This window comes from Protopterus annectens, chromosome 4.part1, assembly GCF_019279795.1.
Source record: "Protopterus annectens isolate FY-2018-M chromosome 4.part1, PAN1.0, whole genome shotgun sequence".
NCBI classification, from domain to species: Eukaryota; Metazoa; Chordata; order Ceratodontiformes; family Protopteridae; genus Protopterus; species Protopterus annectens.
The window spans coordinates 631,720,960-631,748,249 of NC_056734.1; the positions used below are offsets into that span (position 1 = coordinate 631,720,960).

The 27,290-nt window shown below is 37.3% G+C and overlaps 1 protein-coding gene across 1 annotated transcript in view; it reads left to right on the forward strand.

Moving 5' to 3' along the window:
* The window catches only part of LOC122801257 (fibronectin-like), a 329,673-nt gene that overhangs the window by 164,019 nt on the left and 138,364 nt on the right, over positions 1-27,290 (forward strand). Inside the window, exon 12 of the mRNA XM_044070808.1 lies at positions 20,121-20,378. Within this exon, the coding sequence (XP_043926743.1) occupies positions 20,121-20,378 (258 nt within the window). The remainder of the gene's footprint in view (positions 1-20,120; positions 20,379-27,290) is intronic.

Consider the following 27,290-nt stretch of genomic DNA (forward strand, 5'->3'; position numbering starts at 1 on the left):
GTCTGTGTACATGAGGCAGTTGTAACATTACCTCAAAATGCCCAGATTCACCAGTTGGACTGGAGAGTACACCTAAAACTGCCCTTTGGACATACCTGAATAGGTAAAGTGTGCTGTTTTACTGATTAGCTGGTAGGGACGAATAGAGAGCCTTGTTCTTCTGGACAGGATAGGGGGTCTAGTGCTATGGTTAATTAGTGCTTGCTATGAGTTTTGAGCAAGTGCTGGGCTGTGAAATGAATGGTTTGAGTGCTTAAGTTGAAAGTTTGTCTACTTCCAAGGGAAAAATTGAAGAGCAGACCATGGAGCCGGGAATAGTTTAACCCTAGCTAACAGGCACTGCCTGGCGCACAAAACTGTGCAAATGTGGTTTTTATAGCAGGGAAATGAAAGAGATAGAAATTAGCCTAAATGGCCAATAAACTACTAACTTCTGGGCTACAGCAAACAAGGTGCACAAATTTCAGAAAGAAACAGATCAAATAACCAAGCACAATAAGCCTTTAACCACAATTTCCCAGCTCAGAAGGACAGAATCTAGCCTCTCCTCCCACAAGAGTGCAGACTACAAACCTTCTTAATGTAAAATAACTGGCCTGAAGCCCAAGTGCTTAAACTAGAACTAATGTGCTTTTAGAATAACAGACACTGAGCCTTCAATCAGCAATTCCCAACTTAGAAGGATGTAAGCTACCTATCCTGCCACAACAATGCAGTCCACAAACCTTCTTAATGTAAAACGACTGGCCTGAAGCCCAAGTGCTTAAACCAAAAGTCTTAGAATAACAGTTACAATTTAATCAGGCTACTACCAAGCAGTAATAACTGCAGCAGAATAATGCAATTGAGTACTTTTAAGAAGAAGCAGAAGCAAAATAAGGTAATAAAGTGGGAAGAAACACAATTACAGTAAAAGCAGATGAATAAAGTGCATTGTTTATTTATAACAATAGAAAGTGAGCAAACTGATTTAAACAAATTACCCAATTAACAAGTAAAAAAACTCAAAACTGAGACCTGTTCCAGCAGTCTTCAATCTGACAAGTTCTAACCACACACTCCTGCCACTAGGGTGCAGGGGAACCTTCTCCAAAAAAGTGGCCTGGATTAGTGCTCAAGTTATACAAACAAAGCTAGATTCAGCAGGACTGAATCTAGTCTATGCTACAGCAGACAAGGTGCACCAATATTAGAAAAACAGTTCAAAATAGCAGGCACAGTAAGCCTTTAATTAGAAATTCCCAGCTCAGAAGGGTAGAATCTAGCCTCTACTCCCACAAGAGTGCAGACCACAAACCTTCTTAATGTAAAATAACTGGCCTGAAGCCCAAGTGCTTAAACCATAACTAATGCGCTTTTAGAATAACAGACACTGAGCCTTCAATCAGCAATCTTAAAATAACCTTGGGTACCAAAAACTGTCAGATATATTTGGGAAGCATGGTTAGGCTTAAAACAGCCCCTGGGATTGTTAGCCTAGTAGATACCCAAGAACCCATAAACATATAAGTAAGTAAACATTTTTATCATGGCTAGTGAATAATAGCTGTATAGGTATATTAGCTTTAATACAACCCACATTAACTCACAAAATTCAAATCAGCCTGTAGCAGTTTATGGTGATACTGAATACTATATTTAAATGTATTAACTCATCTGACAAATGTAAACTTACAAAAACACATGGTTTTGTGGTGTAGTACAAAGAAGACAATAAACAGTGTTGTGTAATTCCTATAGGTACACTTGAGTTTAGACCATTATATCACAAGAAGGGCAATAGTCACAGCCCTAAACTAATGACAACTATTTACTGTACTTTCAAAAAAGGTATATGGCCTACATCTGAATGAAAGTCCACATTTCTCACTTCAATTCAGCATTAAAAAGAAAAGTACAGCATTTATCAAGTCACATTTGTTTGGTAATGGCTTTACCTCACTCAGTGCAGGTCTTGGAGGGCACTATGTTATGAATTGGTGATGCTGCTTGAGTCCGACAGTCTCAGCTTACCTCTGGAGTCATTGGCTAACTATTCATATTTGAGAATAAAGAAACTGCAGATGCAAAAACACAATGCTGCAACATGTCTCTGAATTTTGCACAAAGAAAAGTCACAAGCAAGCATCAAATTAAAACTTATTTTTTTTTTCTTTCCTTCTCATTATCATACACATTTTCACATCCAGGCACCCTCCTACTACTAGAGTGCCACCTGATCCTGAGATATACAATCCGGTTACTAGACATGGTGATACTGAATGCCTGAAGAAGAAGAAGAAGTAGAAGAAGAAGAAAAAAGCTTTAGTTAAGGTTTAGTAAACATGCTTGCAGTAGCCAAAATGGTAATTCGTGAAAGAGGGTGAAGCAAGCCTAATGACTAGAATTCATCATTCTGGTAAAAGCCATAAAGCTGACAGATATGCAGGTGGCAGGAGTAGAAGGGGACACACATATACACTCATGCTAGAAGCTAACTCTGCCACTATATGAACAGCATTTAGTATATTTTTAACTGCACTAGACAGAAGTCAAGAATCAGTTCATCAGTGTATGGATTGTTCCTACAGGACCTCACAACTACTACATTGTTAATGTCATGGGAAATTCTCTTATGAATATAACAACTGACTCTGTTAATATCATGGAGCTGATCCCAGGAGGAAACTACAATATCAATGTTTCAATAGTTTCATATGATGAGATGAATGAAGAGTTTAGTATATCTACTAAAGGATCTTCTAGTAAGTGCTTCTGTTATTACATTTGATGTAAAACTGAAGGGCAATTAGGGACATACTGGGTAGATGGTAAGACGATGCTTCTTTACACATATTGTAAGTTTATATGTTACTCACACAGATTTTACTCTGACTATAAGGCACTGACTGTAAGTCACTGAAAGTGCTACCTAAACAGTACTTCAAAAGCCTTATAGTTTGTTCTTGTGTGAAATTTCTCACTGAGGTTGGCTGGATATTGCTTTCTATTCCTCTCTTTTTATTTCTTCCTATTTTCCAACAGCATGGTATAAGATGACAGCAGGTGGCCACGGTGGTGCAGTGGTTAGCATTGCCGCCTCACAGCAAGAGGCTGTCCGGTTTGATTCTCGGCTGGGGTGCCTTCTGTGCGGAGTCTGCATGTCCTCCCTGTTGTCGCGTGGGTTTCCTCCGGGTGCTCTGGTTTCCTCCCACATCCCAAAGACATGTTGTAGGTGGATTGGACACTCTAAATTGGCCCTAGGCATGAGTGTGTGCATGTGTGTGCCTTCTGTGGAAGGTTGGGTGCCATGCTGGCAACTCAACACCGTAAAACTCCACTGCCAATCATGAGCGGACAGGTGATCCGCTGTGGCGACCCCTAACCGGGAAAAGCTAAAAGAAGAAGAAGATGGTATAAGATGATAGCAAATGACTTTCTAGTAACTGCTGTTAACTTTATAGGTAGAGTTGCTTTTCTGCTAGTACAAATTATCTGATCACCAGATATCCAATCATGGCACTGGATTGTATATCCCAATACATACTGCAAAAGCAGCCATTGTCAGATTTGTACACAAAAATCTGATCTTCCTTTGCAAGGAGAAGAGAATACACTAAAATATTGTTGCAAGGAATACCTTTAGTCTTAATTTGTGTGCTTGAGAATGGACTGGATTATTCCTATTTTTTTATAATAGGTCATAATGGATAACTGTGAAACTCAAACTCTAATATACAAGTGCTGATGAATGGTTGTCATTTCCTCAGCCTGCATATTTGGGTCTGTACTACCCGATCAAAAGATGAAAACTGCGAATACCATTTGGGCAACATCAAATGGTCGGAAATGTGAAATGTTGCGAGCTTAAATGGAAATCACCATAGGGAATATTTTCCCTTTTCCTCAATATAGTGCAATCTCAGAGTTGGAGCATTTAGGTAAGTTTTTTTTCTTTTTTTTAAATTTTTTATTATATGTTCGATGTTTTAAAGATCGCTCATATGGTGTCGATCATATGAGAGGCGATGTTTAAAACTTTCGGACATATAATATAGTCATGCATATTTTATATTCATGACAATACACTGGCACTGCTATAGGTTTCATAGAGTTCATAAACAAATGCAATCAATAGGACAGTGCCTGTCTGCAGTTGGATCAAGCATCTTGATTCAAAGCCATCCTTCTTCATACTCCAGTTAACCAATGTAATAATCTCCTGAAGGTTTAGACAGACTTACAGACCCTGAATCTTTTCTATTACACGATAATCTGTTTTTAGCATTGGTGTCCAGACAGAAATATAATAAATCTGTATGTACACTACCCTTCTGAAAGAACCATAGCATACAGAGGTGAAATACAACCATAACTTTATTCATGCAAAATGTGAAAGGTATACAGCCGACTTATCATCTGCATTCTTAACACGTTAGTCTTCATCATTCATGCCTCTCATAAACATAACAGTGTCAATAATTAGCTGCAATATTTATTTATTTGAGTCCAATTTAACTTTGAAACAGTGCTTCCATCTCTAAATGTACTCCATTTTTGTGACGCATTTCATTTCTTCGGAATATATTATAACATTTTCTCTGCCAAGGTATGATTTCCAAAGATTCATGGTTGAACTGTACCAATGCTTCTGCCTTGATAACTGAGGCTCCTAAAACTAACCAGACTGATCCATCTCTGGCATTAAATAATCTGTTAATGTTTCCCTGTCCATAGCAATTTGGAATCCTTAAATGTCTGTGGCTTTGAAAGCTGCTGAAAGAGCTCATTTATGTAATTAATCTGTGGGAGTAGCCATTTGTGATGAACTCACTCAAAAGTTTTGGGGAATTCTAGCCGCCACACCTATAGTATGTAACCTGCTAAGCATCCAGACTGCTTTCCAACAATGTCAACAGGTATCATGAGGAATCACTGTCATTTATTCTTCTGTTGCTTTTCTCTTCATAACCATGTTCTCCATCCCAAGCTCCTTTTTCAAAGCCATAAAACAGCCTTAATTTTAAATCTTAAGATTTCAGCAGGTGTCAGCCCCCCCCCCCCCCCCCCCCCCATGGAGGCTTCCTTTATCTCCAGCTCCAAGCTGAGACTTCATCTTTTGTTTGCCATGGCCTGCATTAATAGGAGGAAACATTTGTTTAACCATATTTTATGGAACAAGGCATTCCTGAGTAGCTGATCCTTTGTTATACCATTTCTAATTGTTTCTCGTTTTAGTACATTGCCTCAGCTTTTCTTGGACCTGAATGACATCCTAATCAATTTCTGTTGACTAAAGCTTTGTCATTGTATTAGGTGATATCTACCATCAAAACCTAATGAAAAAGGAAGGCCAGGACAAAACAGGTTCTTTATTTCTTTTTTCAATTTTTTCTTGACCCGGATCCACCAAATCCAAATAACCCACACCAGAAACAGGTGGCACATGAGCATATCATTATTCATACTAATTGTGACAGGCATACAAACCTCTTATTGTTAGTATTTCATTTTATATTTACAAAATGTATAACTATTCATTTTTGCTAGAATATATATTTATACTGGCTTCAATGATTAGCATCAATATTTATTTGAATCCAATTTTCCATTCAAGTTATTTTTAAAAGTCTCTGTTTACTCCATTTATGTTGACTCATTTATTTTTAAGAAAAGTTGTTGTAAGCTTCTCAGTGTCAAAGCATAATTTCTGCAGAGTTACACTTTGAACTCTGCCAAGACTTCCTGACATAAAAACAATACTCATAAAACTACCCTGGCTGATCTCTCATTGACCTGCAATAATTTAAAATTAAATTCATCTGTTGATTTTCCCCTATAGCATGAATTTGTATCTCTAATTATTTGAAGTCATGAAAGCTGTGGGATGTGTCCATCCATGTAATTAATCACACGGAGCATCCACATCCATGTGTATTGGACCTACTCAAACTTTTGTGGGATGTAATGTGCCATACCTGCAGCATTTATCCAGCTGAAGTTTATAGAATCCTTCCAGCAACAAACTAGTGAACAAGAAAAGTACAAGCTAATAAATCCAAGAAAACAGCTAGAGAGTACTGAACACCATACACCATATGAACTACAGATCTATAAATGCCGTCACAACTGTAATGAAAAATACACCTTTATTTTACATGAAGCGCTTTTCGTCTCGCTATTAGTGAGACTTCTTCAGACAACCTTCCTTCCAGCAACTAGAACTACTCCTACTTGTGATTGCCTCTTTTGTGAGGCCATAAATGCAACCTTCCTCTTAATTTTTACATTTTATGTGGTGTCATGTCATCTTTTTCCCACTATGGACTGCATTTAGTGAAGGAGGGATTATTTTCTTCTCTAGAAGCTATTGTTTTTTATCATGTGTTCTTGTTTCTCTTTTCCTGCCTTGTTGATGCCTCTTTGGGACATGATTGATATCTTATCCTCTCCATGCTGACCAAAGTCAACCCCTTGTCCTCACGGCTACCTGCCAATCCAACTTAATGGGAAGGGGAGGTTAGGAGAAAGTAATCTGTTTGCAAACTTCCCTTACCCTTTACCCTTGAACCTTGAAAGAACAGCACCATAATTTGGTACAATAATACCAGATACTTATTCACACAAATTGTGTTAGGTGTATAACTCACCTATTCTTAATATCTCACGTATATTCAGAACATGCGCATTCACGTTCCTCGTGCATGACGCTCATATATATCTATGCATTTGTCTCCCTCTCGCTCTTTTTCTCTCTGTGTGTGTGTGTGTGTGTGTGTGTGTGTGTGTGTGTGTGTATGTGTGTGTATATATATATATATATATATATATATATATATATATATATATATATATGGGTTCCATACACTAGATAGAATTTTCACTAATTTGAAATAGCGCATGGAATGCTCACTCCAGCGAAAGTGCACTTAATCGAAAGTGCACTTACGCAAAGTTCAGTGCAATGAACGGGTGTTGTACTGAACTTCCGTGCAGTACTCACGGACATTAGGATTAGGGCATGGGTCATACCATGACCTGTGCCCTAACCCTAAGGTCCATGATGACTGCAGCACAGTGAAGGACATAACAATGTCCTCCACTATGGTGCGATAGTCACGAACCTTAGGTTTAGGGCATGGGTTAGGGTAAGGTGATAGCTTTACTAACTATCCCCTTACCCTAACCCGTGCCCTAACCCTAAGGTCCATGACTATCGCACCATAGTGGAGGACATAGCTTGTTTTTTATGTCCTCCACTGTGCTGCTGTGTTTTCGGTGAAGTGCACTTACGCAAAAGTTCACTTTCATTAAAGTGAACTTTCACAGAAGTGAGGCTTCCTATTACAAGTTCGAAGTAGTGAACTTTTGTTCTTGTAATAGGAATCCATATATATATATATATATATATATATGGATTTACTTTCATTTACCAAAAGTACACCTCTTCAAATCTAAAAAAGATGAACTTATGGCATTTTTAAAAGCTAGGATAGAAACAAACTTCAGCCAAGTGTGGAAACATAATAATTTGTAGCATTGTTTTTTTTTTTTTGATTCGCAAGTTAGAGCTGAGGATCACAGCTGGGGAAGAACAGACCTAGGTCAGAGTGCCAGGTTAAGTGACTGGACCATTTAGACCATTTTTTTTTATTCCTGAAATTAGAGGTGAGGGACAGCAGATAGCAAGCATCTTGTAGCAGTCTAATCTTTTAATCAATTTCAAAGTCTTCTTGTGCTTACCAGTTTGGAATTACCAATTATCTAAAACTATGAAACATGGTGGACATGTGCATCAGAATAAGTAATCTTCTGGGAGCATTCAGTTATGTCATCCCCATGAATCATGCATTCTCTCTTCATCATTGGCAACCATTTTTTTGAGGTAGGCAACATAAAACTCATCATATAACTAGTCATATCATCCAGATTGCTTTCCAGAAATTGTGTGAGTGAGGTCTCCCTGTTTTGTGTTTATCTCACTAATCTTCACTGTGGGATTCATTGGAATGTCTACTGTTCCCCATCAGAAGACCAAAAATGCAGCCTTTCTTTTAAAGCTTAACCTTTTGGGAGATATCTGGTGCCCCACGGAGGTGTTACTGCATTCCACAACCAGACCAAGACTTTGTTGTTTTGTTACCAGGCTTCATTCTACTTTGCACATGACTGGACACCTGTAGTCCCATCAGCACTAGGGAAGACTATTCTGATCTCTAATTTCTGTTCAGTCCCCTGAAATATCCTTCTACTCATATCCTCTTTATAGTTTTTCTCCTCTTTATTTTTTTCCTTTAAACAAGATTGCTTCATCTTGCACAATGTTCTACTGCAACCAGTGTCTATCCAATTAAATAAATGCAACCATATGTCCATCAGATGGACCTAATGAGGCCTACACTAAACAAGGTCCATCATCATGACTACTCATAATGTCTGAATGTGGTAATACTCTTCAGTTGTGCTGCCATATGCAGTGTTTTGTTCGCATATTTTTCTGGTAACCCCATGACTTTCTGATTGACTGCCTTATGCCAGACTGCTCTTGGGATTACTTATGTTAGTAGAAGTAGCCTAATCCATAGGCTGAATAAATTCACTATGTCTCCTTATTTTCCCTAATACACTTACTGTTACCCATATACCAAGATGGCTTCTGTTGATGTTTAGGATAAGTTGGAGTATACCTGTAGATTAACTAACATTTGTATCTAGTCTTACGGCTATTTAACCGTGATCACAAACTGTGATCACAAGTCTTCATAGTTTTCAAGACTTCTTTTTTTTAGTGCTTTAAATCTATGACATTGAACACGGGCAGTAGTTATGTCATTTTTTTTTACTTTTATTTCAACATGGTTCTAAATAAAATATGGTAAAAGGTGCATTGTCAAACTTGTTGAGTCACTGATATCTATTCTTGAAACTGATTTCAGTGAGATTTATATTTATTTATTTATTCAGCATTAATCACTCCTATAGTTATAGTTGATGTGTTTAGGTTGCTGTTGTTGGGGTATATGCACAGCTTGGATGGTGTTTGCTACTGCATTTACAAGAAATTACTCTGCTCCACAATTACCTACTTCATTAAGATGAACTTCTGACCATGACAACAGCATAACCTTGCTATGTAATTTTCTGAAATATGCTTTCAAAGGTCCTGTCTTACCTGCTACTTCAACAGTCCTACTTCCATGAAGCACAAGTCTTCTTTTTTATCAGGCTGAAAATCCACAGGTCTTTCAATGTGTACTCATGCAACTGCATTATTTTCGCCAAGGTCAGAAATCTATGCAGCCTTTTGCTGTCTCCAGATAAAAATAACCTGATAACCAGTATGAGAAATTTCACTAATTAGGTAAACTTTGGAAGACAGAAAAATAGATGACTGTGACTGACTCAAAGAAGAAAGGTGGAATTAATACAATTCTGTTTTTAAAATAGTCACTACAGACCACTCAGTGACATATTTAATGAGGATTCTTGGACTTAACAATAGTTCTCAATACTTCTGTTGTAAGTGAATGAAATAATGACCTGGCAAGAAAGACTAAATAATTAGCAATATGCAGTTATTGGCTGCTAGCAGGTTTGGATGTTGTATAAATTCATTACTAGATAAGAACATATTTTTTAGTTTCTGTCCCTAGTTGTCCTTTAAGTTGCTAGTCAGGAAGTTCATGACAATGCTATAGATTGTAAGTTGCATTTAAGTAGCTATTATAGGTTCATAGGTTATTCTGTGCTAACTGCCCTGAAGCGTCATTTCAAGCCTAGCAGTGTTATCCTTTTAGGTGTTCAAATTACTCTTACAATGATTGTTATTCCTATACTTCCTATCTGTAAATGAATGTTTATCAGTTCATGCCATTAAGGATTAAATGCGAACCATGCTACAGGATAGGGCATTTAGTTACTGGCTCTGTCCATTAGTAATGCAGGGGTAGGCCTAGTGTAAATTTCTTTATTCCTATCCATTGTTTGATGTAGTATCTGAATAGGAAATGGAATGAACTTTGCTTTACATGGATTGGAATCTGCTCTATAGTAATGGGTTTTACTAGGATATGTACCTGTGTTTCCAAACCATTCTGTTTATATTGCAGAAGAGGTTAAGGTCTCATTAATGGGTATTTCTGGTACGATTAGACTTGCAGATATGCAGTAGGTCCATTATACTAGGTCAGAGAATTCCTTATATGGTAGGTACAGATCAACATCTTAATACTCTATAAGAGACAAAGTACAGTGAGTGAGCTTTGAGGCAGTCTGTGTAGCTTATATCATTTAGTCATTGTGTTCTCTTTGTGAGGATCCTCTGTGGGTGTTCACGTTATTGCATATATCTGAACAGGTACATACCAAAGAGGATGTTATACTCAATGGTTGGTCAGATGAGAGCTGAGTATAGTGAAATAGTGACATTTCTAGACCAAGATATTATGTCTTTGCTTATAAGTTGAGGAATATAGAAGGATTTCCTCACAACAGTAGACATATGTTAGTTGATCTCTAGGTCACTGTCTATTTATGTGCCCAGATCATATCACTCAACCTGTTAGCTCAAGAAATCTGGACAAAGTCTAAAATAATGGGGTGACAAAGGCCAGAAATAGGGACAGATTTTAAATATAGGTTCATAGGTGGGTACTAGGCTATCTGCCCGAGAGCATTTATAAGCCTAGCCAAAGTGTGTCAGCTTTTGCCACCCCATTGATTAATTAACTGATCCTCTGTCAAGCAGAGCCAATGAAGTGATCCCAGGGGTGTATTTTCTGTTACCCATCTACTCATTAATGTTTCTCTTGAAGAGTGTTAGTGAGGGGCTCTGCCTAATGTAGTTTGGAATTTTGTTCCAAAGCATGGGGAGTCTCTGTGACAGGAATCTATCCCTCCAGCATTTTCTATTTATTGTTGTGGTGAGGTTTAGCTCACTAGAGCGTGTTGCTCGCAGTGACTTGGATTTCTTTAGGTGGAGCATGCCCATCAATTCTGAGCTGGACATGGCTTTGCAAGTCAGAGATCACCTCTGAGTAAGCAATATGTGACTGAGTACAGCCAGAGTTTTTTCAGTCGGGCTGCATAGGACATATGTTTGAGGCCAGTGATCCTCTTAGTGAGGTACGTTTGTGGTCTCTCCAGCTGTTCGAAGTGTCTTGTGAGGTACATCCCAAATGGGGCATTGTACTCTATAATGGGTCTGATGAGTGACAAGTAGAGGGGCACTTTAACCTCTTTATTTCTAGATGTGAACCTTTTAGTAATTAGATGGGCCAAATAGAAGGATTTCCTAGCTACTTTGGCAATATGATTGTCAAAGGAGAGATTACTATCTACCTGGGTCTCCAGATCTCTTATTACTGCTTCTATATTAAGGGGGCTGCCACCTATGTGGTAATTTGTGGGTGTTTGTTTTTTTCCATATGGGATGACTAAGCATTTTTTGGCATTTAGCTTGAGGCCATGACTTTGATGTCAGGTGTCCGTCTCAGTAAGGCCCTTTTGGAGAATGTCTGTGTCAGCCGGGGAGTCAATTATGGCTCCCAGTTTGCAGTCATCGGCGAACTTGTTTAGCCATAGTCCTCCTGTGTTTACCTGTACTTCTGAGAAGTATATGCTGAACAGTAGGGGTCCCAGGACTGAGCCTTGCTGGACACCACTAGTCACTGGTTTAGAGTCGGACCTGGAGCCCGCTATTTTTACTGTGTGAGTTCTGTCTGTAAGCCAGTTGGCAACCCATCTCGTGACATAGGGGTTTATGTTCAGGCTGGTGATTTTTTCTGTAGTACTCGAGTAGGGAATGGTGTCGAAAGCCTTGGCGAGGTCAAGGTAGGCTGTGTGAACAACCTTTACCTCATCTATGGCCTTGGTGACTATCTCGAAGAAGTCAACCAGGTTTAGTAGGCATGGTCTGTCCTTAACAAAGCCGAACTTGGTCGGGTCAAGTGTTTGGAGGTTCCCAATGTCTTTGTTAATGAGTACCATGATGATGCACTCCATAGCCTTGCAGACCAGGCTAGTCAGGCCTATGGGGCGATAGTTACCAGGGTCAATTGTGGCCCCTCCTTTGTGGAGTGGAATAACTGTTGCTGTGCACAATTCTATAGGCACATAGCCTGGGGAGAGGCTAAGGTTGAACAGCGTGTTTAGGAGGGGGGGGGGTAGTTCATTCTGTAGTTCATACAAGATGCAGCCTGGGACACCATCTGGCCCCACTGACGCTGTGTTTTTGGCTTTTAAAAGGGCTATTTTCACCTGTGTGTCTGTGATTTCCAGGAAACTACACTTTTCCAGTATTGTTGTGGGCCCTTTTGCAGGTGAGAGGGGGGTGAAGTTTGCACTGAATCTGTCTGCCAGGATGTTGGCAATATCAGTAGGTTCAGTATATTTTGTGCCATTTTGCAATAGTTCAGTGCATATCTGTAAGTTGCCACTTAGAGTCTTAACATAGCTAAAGAAGGCTTTGTGGTTATCTTTTAAATCCTTGGCTATTTTTCTTTCGAAGTTAGCCTTGGATGATTTTATGAGGGACCTTAGTTTCTTACTGATACTGATCAGGGATGTCATTCCTTCTTGGGATTTGTTTTTTTCCTGAACTAGTTTCCTCCTTCTGTTGTATAGCCTGTTTATGGCAGGGGTCCACCAGACTGGTTTTCTTCTCTTAGAGTAGTGAGTCTTAGTTTTGCTAGGGATGGCATGATCTATGCATCCTTGTAGGTGCTCATAGAGTGCATTTTTAAAGGTTTCTGCATCTTGGGCAGCGTTATCCTTTAGGGTGGGGGCTGTGAAACTTACAGCCTCTGTCTTAAGTAAGGTGAAGTTTGCTTTAGAAAAGTTTTTTACTGTGGTTTCCTAATTTAGGGTGGAGGTGGGGTGTGAACATCCAGAGTGATTTGTTTATGGTCTGATCTAACCAGTGACGGGTTGACCTCCGGAGTGGAACACCTGTCGCCCATGTTTGTGATGACCAGGTCCAATATGTTTTCACCTCTGGTAGGGGAGTTTACCAGCTTATCCAGGGCATTTGAGTTGATGAATTCCAGGAAGCGCTGGGCCTAGGAGGTTGTACTCAAGTAGTTTTCTCAGTTAATGGTAGGGTAATTGAAATCGCCCAATATCAGGGTGTTCGGTAGGACCTTCATGTTTTCCAGTGTCTCCAGAAAGGTGGAGTGGTGGTCCTGGGTCATGGAGGGTGATCTGTAGCAGGCCACAATTTGCATTGCAGATTTGCCCGATGTTAGTTGCACATGGATGATATCAGAGGTATCATGCTGCACCACTAACCTGGAGGTGTAGGTATCCTTGATGAATATGGATACACCCCCTCCTTTTGTGTTTCGGTCCATGTTCTGTGGCAGAAACATGTAGTACGAGTTGTAGCCCGGTAGTGCTGGGGTGCTCTCTGGAGCCTTGAACCAGGTTTCAGTTACTGCACAGATGTCGACGTTCTTCATGCTGAGGAGTGCTTTGAGCACGTGCATTTTTAGATTTAAACTCCTGGTGTTGAGTAGCATAACCCTCAGTTTTTTAATTGTGCTGTTTACGGAGATGGGTTTGACATTTGAGCCTTGCCTAAAAAAGGCACTATGGGGGCAGCAATAGCCTTGGTCAGTATTTGAAAGCCTAGTGGTGACAGATGCAAGCTGTCTCTTGCGAAGCAACACGGCTTGTCGAGCATGTTGTCCCAGGCTGACAGAGACTGGATCCCCTTTGAATGACACTAGAAGCTTAGCCAATTGTTGAAATTGATCATTTTTTTCTTTATACTGAGGTATCATTCTTGGTAAGGGCAGGATGCTACTCAGGGTCAGGGTCATACTAGCCTGGGCTACATGAAATTTGCCTGTTTAATATTTAATTAAATATTGCTTGTATAAATTTTTAATATTAAACATTATAAAATGTTTACTATTGCTTGTATAAACTTATACAATTGCTATAATAACACTTTGCATTAGAAAGCATTTTCTGAAAGATATGAAGTCTGAAACTCAGAAGTATTTCATGTATTTCATTATTTAGTGATTTCAGTCCTCAGTGAAACCACAAATTTTATGAGGAACACAACAAAACAAATGAGGCAATTTTCTGGACATTGTGAAAATATGGACAGTTGAGGGTTATGTCACAAATCTCTAACTGCTGGATTGACTCAGAGGTGTATTGTCAATGTGATAGTTTCCTAGCATAGTCAGTTTCTGAAAGGCTACAATAATGCACTTTTTGCCATTTAGCTTTTGCTCATGACGCTAGTACCAGGCTATTTGTTTGGGATAAGCCCTTCAGAAGGATGGCTGAGTCTCTTGAGGATTCAGTGACTGCAGACTTGGTCAACCAAAGACCCTTGACATTTGGTTGGACTTCTGAAAAACAGATGCCAAACAGGTGTGTTCTCAGCACTGAGCCCTATGGGACTCCACCAGTGACAGGTCTTTTTCTGGAGGTAGCTTTTCCTATCTTGACTTTGTGTGTCCTATCTGTGAGTCCGTTGGCAATGCAACTAGTGATGTAAGAGTTTATTCCTAATTTAGTAACCTTTTCTACAATGTCCTAGTGGAGTATTATGTCAGAAGCTTTGGTTAGGTTTAAATAGGCTGGGTGTAACATTTTGCCTTCTTCTATTGCTTTGGTGATTCTTTTGAAAATGTCCACTAGGTTAAGTAAGCATGACATGCCTTTAACAAAATCAAAATGGGATAGGCCCAGTGTTTGGATATTTCCTGTGTCCTTAATGATTAACTCCATAATAAGTCTTTACACAGCTTTACATATGAAGCTGGTTCAATTTATGGGTTGGTAGTTACCTGGGTTTGAAGATGGTCATCCCTTGTGCAGGGGTGTAACTATTGCTGTCCTCCATTTACTTATTATGAAGCTTGTTTGTAGGCTGTGGTTGACCAGTGTTGTTAGGGACATGGATAAGTCATACTTCATGCTATTCAGAATACATCCAGAGATATTGTCAGGACCCACAGATGTAGTATTTTGGGGTTTTGAGACAGCTTCCAGGACTTAGTCCTGTGTGATAGCTGGGGGTATATTGGTTTCTGCTATTTCTTGGAAGAATTTTGGGGATGAGAGTGGGGGTGAAGCTGATGTTGAATTTATGACTTAGCTGTTTATTATATCTTCAGCTTCAGTATAGATGTTCACAATCAAATCAGTGCACTGCTGCATAACACTTTTGATATTACAGACTTAACAGAAGAAGACCTAGTGGTTGTCCTTGTCCTGGGTGGATATTTTTCCTGTTATAGCCTTCCACAGCTGGATGCTCTCTGCAAATGTAAACCCCATCTTGGTCACTATACAATTATCTATGTCAACTAAGGTGAGAAGGGCTTGTAGCATATGGAGTTTCTTGTTTAGGCTCCTAGCATTGATCAGGAGCACCTTTATATTTCCTTTTGCATAACTCATTATGTTAGTTGGCTTATCTGTTGGCATTGTCTAAAAAGGCACTAAGGAGTAGACAATGTTTTAGCCCATATTTGAAAGCTGAGATGGCACTGGTGAATACCTTTCCTGATGGTGCAGTGTGGTCTGTTGATAATGTCCTCCCAGATAGACAAATATTTTACCCCCTTTGAATGACACCAAATGCTATGCCAGTTACTGAAGTTAGTTATTGTTTGCTCATACTGAGGCATCATCCTTGGGGAAGGTCGGATGTGGCTTAATGATATACTCATACCTGTATGGGATGTGCAGTGCAATAGCTCCATTATCTTTCTCTTCATATAGTCCAGGGAGGTATATATCAAGTTGTTTACCTCAACGTGTACTATGACAGAGTCATACTGGTATTTGCTGCTCAGGGATTTCAGGGCATGTGTGATATGACAAATCTAGGCACAATGTATGCAAATGACTGTCTCCCTTTTCTTAGCCTGGTGAGTGCTGCATCAGTAAGTCTTATAATGGAGTCATCTATGATTAGAATATTTGGTTGGGTAGATGCTTGCCTCATGGGCTGAACATCCATGATATTGGGACCCCTAGTGCTATGTGAGGTGGTAAGCTTTAAAGACTTGGAGGACCTCTGAGAGAGCTTAATGCCATTGTTGGTATGTGGGGTGCTGGAAGGCATGCATTGGGTGAAATTGCTGATGATCTTGATATCAGTGTTGTCTGTGTGTGAGATTTTGTATATGTGCATTTCTCACACACAGTGTTATGCTGTTTGAGTAAAAGGTGGTCATTAGACAGCATGAGACAACTCTTACATTGTCTCAAAACACCCATCTCAATCAGCCTGCCTACAGAAATTGTGGGAAAGGGCTGGTCCTTGGTTTCGACAGATCTGATTTTGGAGGCAGGGAGATCAGTACCTGCTGGGGTAGTTAAGTAGTTGGGTTTGATTTTGGGGTGCTGAGGTGATGGTACCTGCTGCGGTAGATAATTGAGGTGACTACTTACTTGTGGGGTGGCACCTTACTTATTTTGGGCTGTGAGGACTACTGCACCTTAGAGCATCCTATTTATGCTCAGTGCTGTTTGCAGTTCACAGTAGATGAAGATTAAGAGTACTAAAGTCAGTCAGGCTAGACAGGCTTCATATGGAAAAATGTTCTTATGCACACTACATGTTGCTGAATTAGTCCTATGGCAGGAGTGTGCTGAGCACATCTCAGCACAGGTTACTGGGGATATGCCAGTTCAGAAAAACAATGAAAAAGGGAAAATCTCCAGGCAGTGGAGCTTAAGGAAGAAGACCCTGCAGCAAATCACAATACTTTCATATCTGTGAATCTAAAGTGTAAGTCAATGTGCAAGACCAGGCTAAAATATCAGCGACTGCAACTTTTTATGTAAAACATGGCAAAGGCAGAAAAAGCAGGAAACACACGTATCAAAATGAAGATGACTAAGTGCAGCGTAAATATGCAATAAAAGCCAGAAAATATATATATGTCTATATTCACTTTTGATAAAAAAGCACTGTTTGAAATGTAGATCATGCAGTACATTCCAATGCTCCCACTACTATAAGTTTAACTTTGTACGTAGGTTAAAGTTACAAACAGCTGTACTTTTGATACAAAGTGAGACAAGTGACAGAAAATACATAAATTAATATATCAAAATGAAAGTGACTATAACTGCATTTTAAATATATATATATATATATATATATATACACACACACACACACATATATATATATATATATATATATATACATGTCTATATATATATATATATATATATATATATATATGTGTGTGTGTGTGTGTGTGTGTGTGTGTGTGTATATATATATATATATATATATATATATATAGAGAGAGAGAGAGAGAGAGAGATAGATAAATATAGATATAATAAAAACTAGAAAATGTATGAAACAGAGGTTAACTCAAGTTAGAACAGTCTTAGTGGAGGGCCTTCCCAGTTTGATCTATCTTTCTTCTACAAATTGGGCGGATGAGGTAAGAGCGGGAGGAGCTTCCAAGGCAAGTATATAGGAAATGAGACCAGGATGAGCTTTCAAGGCCAAATATACTGTAAGGGCAGGCAGCTGAAAAGCTACCAACTGATTTAAATGAGAACCTTTTCCTTGTCTGTAGTTCTAACTAAGCACACCACATTCAGAAAAGCATCATTTATGTTTGCCTTTCTTTTCTACATTTGTCTCATCTGTTGCATCATGAAGGCTACTACGAGTAATATAATAATTAGGCTAGTCACTTATTCCAACTACAACGCCATTAAGACAAAATGTCTCTTAAACAATGTCATTTAAATGTTCCTTTTCAGCCACAGACTGCCAGCATCACACCTCAGAAAAGTACTTTGGCCTGGAGTCTGAACAAAAGCAAGGCTTTCAAGCTTAGTTTTCAGTTGTAAATGACCAAGAAAATATAAGTTATACATATTTTATTACTGTTACAAATTGGCTGCCCTTCCCTTTAAACAAACTGTGAGTTCCACAAAGAGAAAATATTTTCATCTTACTTTCCCCTTGTTTTTTATAAGTATTTGAGTTTGCAATTTTTCTACATTTTATTTTCTGTATAAGTGAATGCTTTCTGGTGTTTTATTATAGAATTTTAGCAGTTTTGTTGAGACCATTTAGTGAGTTGGGGAAGGAATATTAATATCAATGACTCTAGTTATAGTTATAGTATTAATAGTATTAAAAACTGTGAATGTGCCAGAAACCAACTCAGCCCAGGTAACATTATTAATCACAGTTGTCAGATTTCGCACAATTGAAGACTGAATTAGAGTTGTTACTTTGAAAGAAGAGTTAACTCAGCTATATTTTATTTTATTTTTTTTTTTATTTTATTTTACATTTGTTGACTCAAGCAGGCTGGACATATTCAGACACACTGAGATTTTCAGCAAAAACGAAAAAAAGCTCCTAAACAGTACACAGAATTAATCATATAAAAAAAAAAAAAATAATTCTAAATAAATTACAAGTAACATAAGTACTATATATATTTCATTTAAGATAAGAAAGAAAATATAATAGAAATAAATGAAAAGTAAATAAAAGTAAATTACAACAACAACATGAGAGAATGGGTGTGTTAATGTAAATAATAAGAGTGACAAAGAGATATTAGATATTAAAGAGATAGTCAAATTAATTTGAAAGACAGGTTCAGCTTCTTCTTTCAGTCAGTATGGTAAATTATGCAGACAAAAGATTTAGAAATTTTGTGAGAAGACAAGAGTTGTATATCTCCATGCCTGTCATTCAAACATTCCTTAAAATACTGTATCAGTTATAGCCTCTACTGAAAATCAAAGGAAACCAAGTAATTAAAAATGTGGATTGATGCTGACAGTCAAAAAATAGGCAGTCATAGTACTGTTGCAAGCTGATGAAAGAGAAACAAAAGTAAATGATACTTTCAATGTAGGGATTTCTGTCTGTCCCTTTAAATGACATCAGGGAGGCAATGGCACTGACTCTAAAACAAAACCTTGCTGCCCATGGCAGCCCCCTTTCAGGCCATTTTGAGGTGTAACAAATTAGAAAATAATAATCGCCACTTACTTTGATACGGAGACGTTAGTATTACAAAAAAGTCCAAGATATGCTGAAAAAACATATGTTTCTATTTTTGGGTATGGTTCTCCTTTAAATGGTAAAGTAAGAGCAGGAGTTAAGATGTATTTCCCTGGAAGCAAAATGAGTTCAAATGCTTTGTTTGTTTTAGTATGATTTATTAGTAAGTTGCACAGTTAGGAAAGTCGAGATTAAAGAAGTATAAAGGTGGATCTGATTTCAGGAATGAAAGGTAGAAATTAAGAATGTATCGATTCATAGACAGTTACTAGGCATGTGGTCTAGGAGAGCATCAGTGAGCCTTACCAAAGTTCCCAATTGCCCCAAAGCACTTTCTGGTTAAGTCACTTGCTTAAGGTCACACAATAGGCAAATGTAAGCTGACAGAACCAAATGCTGTACCACAGGGAGGTTCCTGTTAACTGCTCACAGCCTTAATCCTGTTCTCTAACTGGCAGACTATATTAGGAATGAATTTACATGTACAGTAATATAAAGATAGAAGGACTATCTCAGAATTTAAAAGAAGAAGGCTCACGCCCTTCAAGCCCACATTTGCCACACTTAAATGATAAGTCCAAGAACTTAAGGGAGGACATTAGGATGGAATAATGTGATATAAAATATTCTCAAGTCTTCTGACTGCAGCTAGTAAATGATAATTGTTTTTGTGTAGACATGTAGTAGATCTGGTCAATATTCTAGTGGTAGAAAACATGTAGTTTAGATCATGTAGCTGACCCTGATCACACTATCAGTGTGTTACCGTAACAAGTATTGTTGATGATACAGCCTAATTCAGACTTCTTGATAACGCATTAACACAAAGTATCACCGACATAACAATCATCTTACTTTTTTACCCACAGAGTAAAACAGATACATTCTGGTTACTGTGGTGCATCTAGTGTCTGCTGGTGTCAGCCCTAGATGACAATCTTTGCTGTTATTTAAAAAAATAAGTACTCATTTCTGTAAATTTTTCATCAACAGCTGGTTACCCTGAATTTACATTTTAGGCAATATCTCTAAACGTTAAAATTTGTATAATTCAACCACAAGTTTCTAAGAGAAATTACTTACCTAACTAAATGTTTTACTTTTTTGCCAGAACCTGAGAAAGTGACCAACTTCATGATCACAAATATCACAACAGCTTCACTGTTTCTGACATGGACTGCTCCTACAGGGCTGCACAGCCGCTATATTATTACTGCTGCTGGAGCGTCTTCTGCGAATATGAATGTAACGACTGACTATGCTAACATCACAGGACTAACACCAGGAGAAAACTACATTATCAGTGTTTCAGCGCTTTCCTATGATGAGATGACTGTTGGAGACAGTTTACAAAGGAAAGGCTCTACTAGTAAGTGCTTCTATTTTTACATTTGATGTAAAATTGAAAGGAGTTGCCTTGTGACACATATTGGGTTGATGGTGTAACAAACTTCTTGACATATTTTCTTCTCTGAGGTCATATGTTAGCCACACAGATTTTGCTCTGATTATGAGATGCTTAATGTAAGTCATTGGGAGTACTAGTGTGAAAAGTGCTGCAACAAGTAATCTTATTATGTGTACTTGTGTGATGCCACAGAGGTCTGGAGGCTTAATACTTTCTATCCATGTCTATATAGCTCTTTCAGAATTGCTATTACATACTTTTTGTAAATGTTCACCTTTCGGGTACAGCCCATTTTTTTTGTACAGGTAGTAAATGGTATATCAAAAGGTAAGTGGTATGTGACAGTCACTCAGCTACTGTCACAGTGCGTGCTGAATGAGGTTCCTGCCTTCTATGACCACCATCAAATCTTGTCTGCTCTAAAATGTTAAGTGTGCTGTGGTACATTGTTACAGGAGTGATATTTTATATCACTCATCTAATCTTCTACAGCAGAAAAGATTGTCACAGAAAAACTGCAATAGATGTCATATTTAATACAAGGTTGTCAAAATCAGTGCTTAGCTGCAACCTAAGAATACCATGATACAGGTTTATGCTGCAACCTAACATGCTGAAGAGAAGGATGAGAACCAGTTTTATGATACTCTGTAGCCCCTTATGGAAATAACACCGAGATGAAGATATTATATTATATGTGATTGGAATGCTAAAATTGTAGTCAAAGTACAGCTGGAATAATGGGCAAAATTGACAGTGTACAAAATGACACTGGACATACTAATAGAAATCTGCCAATGTAATTCACTGGTCTTTTGGAACATTCTCTTTCAATACCAACAGCCTAAAATAATGTTTTACACATGAGTTTCACCAGATACTCAATACCAAAAATCAGACTGATTATTTGCTTGACAGTCAGATATGGAAGATCTCTTAAACAGTTAACAAAAGCAAGGCCCAGATTTGACTGATCCTGATATCATCAGCTTCTAATCAAGAAAAAACAAAGTGTTCTGCAGTTACCATTCCAGAACAGGACAGTAAACAGGGAAGAAAAAAAAGCCAACACCTAAATCCAGATTGGAACAATCCTTTGCTCTGGAAAACCTAAAGGAAGCACTTTTCCCTATTCATACACCAATAAAGGAACTCTCAGACCAATTGAATAATATTAAAAAATCAGTATCAGACATTGCTACTCGTCTAGATAACTCTGAATTTAGGTTGTCACTCTGTGAAGAGAAAGTGACAGCTGTGGATTCTCAAAGTTGAAAGAACAGCAAATTTCTTATATCCAAGACAAAGTATTAGATGTAGAATTTAGTAGCAGGAGAAACAATGTATTGATTCACAGTATCCCAGAAAATGTAGAACAAAAGGAGGTAATTAAGACTGCTCAAGAAATCTTTTCTACTGTAATAGACACTGATTATAGGAATGAATCCATGATAATTGAAAGACCATGTCATGCCTTCAGGAAGCACCAAGATAAGAAAACATCCTTATGTCAAATTGCTGAACTCTCAAGATCTAAAAAAGATAATGATTGCCTAGAAATATTAATCAGATTTCCACTGGAATGGACATAAAATCAAATTACCATTGGATCTGTCTTATCAGATTAAACTGGTGAGACAAAAAACTCTTGCAATATTGCGCATATTTAATTAAGGCCAAAATAAAATTTCAGATGGCATACCTGGCTAAATTAAGTTTTACTGAGGCAGGCAAAAGGGATTCAATTTCAGATCCAACTGAAGTGAAAGTGTTTTTTAAAAAAATATTTGATTATACAATAACATCAAGACTCAGTGATATAAATAATACACTACATGGAATACGTTTTCTGAATGATCAGTTATTTTTTTGAGATATGAGCTATTAGAAGCTCTTCCTTCCAGAAGAATTGCTGGTAAAAGCTTAGATTAACAGTGTTATACTTATTTCATCTTATTTTGTTCCTTTTCATGTTAGTAAAGTATGATGTGTATTATGTAAAAAGGAGTAAGTTTATTAGTAGGTAAGATTTGCATCAGACATTTAATGTTATTTTAAGTTTTATGTTCTATTAGCTAAAGAGTGGAACTTTAAGTAATTTACATTAAATGCTATGTTTCCCCCATTAATAAGTTGCATATACACCGTGTGCATTATTTTGCAATGTGGAAATTAGTCATATTGATTCAAACAGTTTATACTCTAAGCAGTTTTAGTTAAATTAGAGACGTACACTTCTGTTAACTGTTATTGACAAAGAGAGCTAACTAGGAGTAGTCTTTATTTGGATAATTTAAATGGCAAGACGATTAGATAGGCGTCACATATAAGAGGTTATTGTTGCAATTTCACCTATCTGGTTGATTGTTCTTGATTGTTAAGATATTTATTCTGTTATTAAGTATTGTAAACACTGTTAGGGTGTTCTTAAGTGAATTATTTTTAAAATGTTAGGGTATACACTGATCAAGATAAATTAATGCTGCCCTTCAATGATTAAGGTAGTTAAGGTTATGTCTTGTGGGAAGGGTGGGAGTAAAAGGAATCACCTTTTTAAGGGCTAATATAAAGCATTATAATATGAATGTTGTGCAAGCTGCAAGCATTGATTGGTTGTTGCATTGTTATAACCAACTCAGACTTAGAAATAGTAATGCTTTTGTTCTAGATTACCATGGAATTAATGGTCCAAAGATCAACTTCACTTGTGCTTATCAATACTTATCTTTTAGATTAACTAAAATTTTGAGGTATAAATATCTTTTAATTCTACAATTGGCTCCTGGAATGTAAATGGTCAACACACTAACAGCAAAAGGAAACTTTTCTATCATTTAAATCTCAAGCCAATCTCATTTTTGTTAAAGAAACTCATATGACATCTTCATCATGGTCAAATTTCCTTAATATGAGATTGGTGAGACAAGTCATAACATCAGGAGTTTCACAGAAGAGCAATGGGATAGCAATAATAATCAAATATTAATTTGAAGACAAAATAGATTAGGTTAATTTTGATTCCAAGTGTAGATGTTGTTACTTCATAATGAGTCATTAAGATATTAATAAACCAATATTTTTTAATAACTTATATGCTCCATGTATGAATCAGATGGATTTTAATACTAATCTTCATAAACAACTACTACACATTGGTTTTAATTGACTTAATGACAGACTATAATTTAATTGACCCAAGTATTATGTTTAGGGATAGTACTAGTGCTAATTACTATACTTTTTTTCTGAAATACATAATTCATGCTCCAGAACTGATTTCTTTTCAGTCTCTGTAGAATTCAGTGCAGCTCTATCTAAACTACTTATTGAGCTGAGATGTCTATCAGATCATTCCAAAATTATTCTAACTTAAGATGGTTACATATTTAAAAATAAGAGAAAAATTAAATTTAATTAAGTACTATACCAATCTCTGTTATGAAAAGGAAGGCATGTAAAGAAGCTGAAAAATTACTATTTAGAGTTCTATCAAAACTACCATAAAGAAACAGTTAGTCTAGACTTTCAATGGACAGCTCTTAAAGCTCAACTCAGAGGAATGTTAATAGCTAAAAATGCTTACTATAATAGGCATTACAAGAAAAAAAAGAAACAGATCTTATGAAGAAAGTCTCAAATTTAAAACTTCAACAATTAATTTCAAACAATCCCAATTAGATGACATAATAAATGATACACAAATGGAACTGCAACCCTTGTATACTGAACAATTATTGCACTATGAAGCTAAAACCCTAGCGTTTCTTTTCAGAGTGGGCACAGTTGACATCTAAGCTGTCAGCCAAGATTCTAAAAATGTATACTGCTCCTGAGAATATTACAAAAACTGTAGTAAATAACAGGACATTCTGAACACCTTTGCTATAACATATTAACAGTTATATTATTCCACACATCTAATTATACACTTTCAGACATACATGACTATTTAGACAACTTACCTTTACCTAATATGAAAGGCAATTACAAGGAGTTGATAGAAAAAAAAAATTAATTTAAGAAATATTGGAATCTATTCATAATGGAAAATATCGAAACCTGATGGTTTTACAGCAGAATGTTATAAGTGTTTCCCTGATATTCTTGATAAGATTATTCTAAATCTTTTTAAGTATATAAGCAGCAAAAGTTTCTCTGATCTTTATCACGATCAGTCCAAACAATTTTAATTTCTAAGTTAGGCAAAGATAATAAAAATAATCAAAAAGGTGTAATAATCAATAGAAGAAAGCAGTTGGTTCAAGCAAAAAAATGCTAAATTTAAGTACTTTAAAAAAACTTTAAAAATAAAAAAAACTGAGTTAATTACTTTCATTCATCCCAGACCTTCATCAGAACTAATCTCTGATTAATCAGTTGCTGTTTAAATAGGTCAATCAGACAATTAATGGAAGTCATTGAATTAATTCCAAGGAATCCAGCTTGCAATAAAAAATTGAAGTATAAAGGCAGTCTAAGATAAAATAAAGTAAATAATTTACCTACTTGCATATAAAACTATATAAAACAGACTGAGACAATTCAAGCCCTAGCTAGCCAACTACCTCCTAGCTCCCCTGGTCCTGAAAGTAGCACCCCTAGAAACCTACTCTCATTCAGCTTCCAACCAGTCACCACTTCACTTATCCGTACCCTGATCAAAAAATTAAAACCCACTACACTTTCTGCTGATCAACTCCCTGCCGAGTACCTACAAAAGTCAGCTGATGCTATTGCTTACTCTGTCTCAACACTAATCAATCAAACCATAGTAGAAGCTAAAATTCCCACCATCTGGAAAATATCCTATGTAATCCCACTTCACAAAGGAGGCAGCTCTACTGAATTCTCCAATTATAGGCCAATAGCTATACTCTCTCCACTTGCAAAGATTATGGAAAAATGTATTCATAGACAACTCATGCACCACCTAATCCAGAATCACCTTATGGCAGACACTCAGCATGGCTTCCGTTCTCATCACAGCACTACTTCAGCCCTCCTAGCCTTTACCAACACCATAAACCATAATCGCAACAATAATTATATATCCTCAGCCCTCTTCTTGGATCTTTCCAAGGCATTTGATATGGTTGATCACCAACTTTTAATCCACACCCTGCAAACATTCTGTCTAGATACTAGAGCCCTTCACTGGTTTCAATGTTACCTGAATGGTCGAAAGCAGGCTGTCCTCTGGCAGAACAAACTCTCTAACCTTCTACCTAACACCCTTGGTGTACCACAAGGCTCTATACTAGGGCCCTTGCTGTTCTCCATCTTCATTAACAACCTTTATACTGTCATCCCAAAAGTCAGCTGCATCCAATATGCTGATGACTCTACTCTGATTTGCTCGGCCACATCTCCAGTAGAGTTATGGTCAGCTACCCAGACCACCTTTAATACAATAGAAAACTGGCTTTCTGAACGTTGTCTGATCCTAAATCCCAAAAAAACTAAAATGCTGTTATTTTCACCAACACGTAGGTCTACCGCTTTCACCTTTACCATAAATTCAAATGATGGCACATTAATCTCCCCTGACCCCTCTACAAAACTATTAGGTGTCATCATAGACAATAATCTAAAATTTGACCTACATGTTAACCAAACTATCAAAACCATCAATAAAAAACTAGGGTCACTTTACAGAATAAAAGCCTTCCTAACCCCTCCAGCTAAAATTGCCATCGCTCGCTCTCACCTTCTTTCAGCCCTTCTGTATGCATCCCCTCTAATCTCAAATTTAAACAAGACTGTCCTTAACAAACTCTCAATTTGCTACAACCATATTGCCAGGTTTGCCACTGGGCTGCCTTTTAGGACACATCATTGCATCAATCTAAATCAGCTTGGGTGGCTTGAACTACCCAGCCTAATCCAGTATAACCAACTGATTATGGCCTATAAAATCCTCTATAATCCGGACAATACTCCTGCACTTAAAAATAATATCACCCCCTATAACAATCCTAGACCACTTCGATCCTCTAACAAACTACTAATTCAGACTAGCAAAATTAATAACACAGCCGGTAACTCTCTCTTTGCAAACTCTGTAAGTAGATCCTGGAACTCCCTTCCAGCTGATATTACCTTACTTTCCACCTTAGGTCAATTTAAAACTAGACTCAAACAACATTTGTCACTTAACTGGCTATGTCAATGTATCAAACCTGGCTTACTCTCTCTAGAATGTGTAAAAATCTGTTAACCAGTTTACTGTGTAATTTAATTTAATCCTGACTTGCGCTCAGGATTAACTCTAACCTGTAGAACTTGTTTAACTTGCTTACTTATGTAATCTCTGTAAATAGTCTGTTTATAATATGTAATGCTGGCATTATGTAATGCTGTATCTGCTTACCCATGGAGCTTTTCTCCCCGGGCCTCCACTGAAAATGGACATGCATCCAGTCGGACTATTCTGGTCAACAAATGTAAATTAAATAAATAAATAAATAAAAAATAAAACAGAAAAATCAATCCAATCCACTGATTGATTTGAAATTAGTTCTGATGATGTTCTGGGACGAACAAAAGTGCTTAACTATTTTTTTTTTATTTTTAAAGTTTTATTAAAGTACTTAAATTTTGCATTTTTTGCTTGAACCAACTGCTTGCTTCTGTTTACTACAACACCTTTTTGATTATTTGTTTTGTTTCTTGTATCAGATAGTGGTGCACTTACTCTGGTTACTAAAGATAATAAAGATCCATCTAATTACTGACCTATTGCCCTCATAAATACTAATATAAAAATATATGCTTATATACTAACAAATAAACTTAAATGAATTTTACCTAATCTGATCTCTTCACTGCAATGAGGTTTCTTAATGGGTAGACAGACCAATGGTCATGCATTAT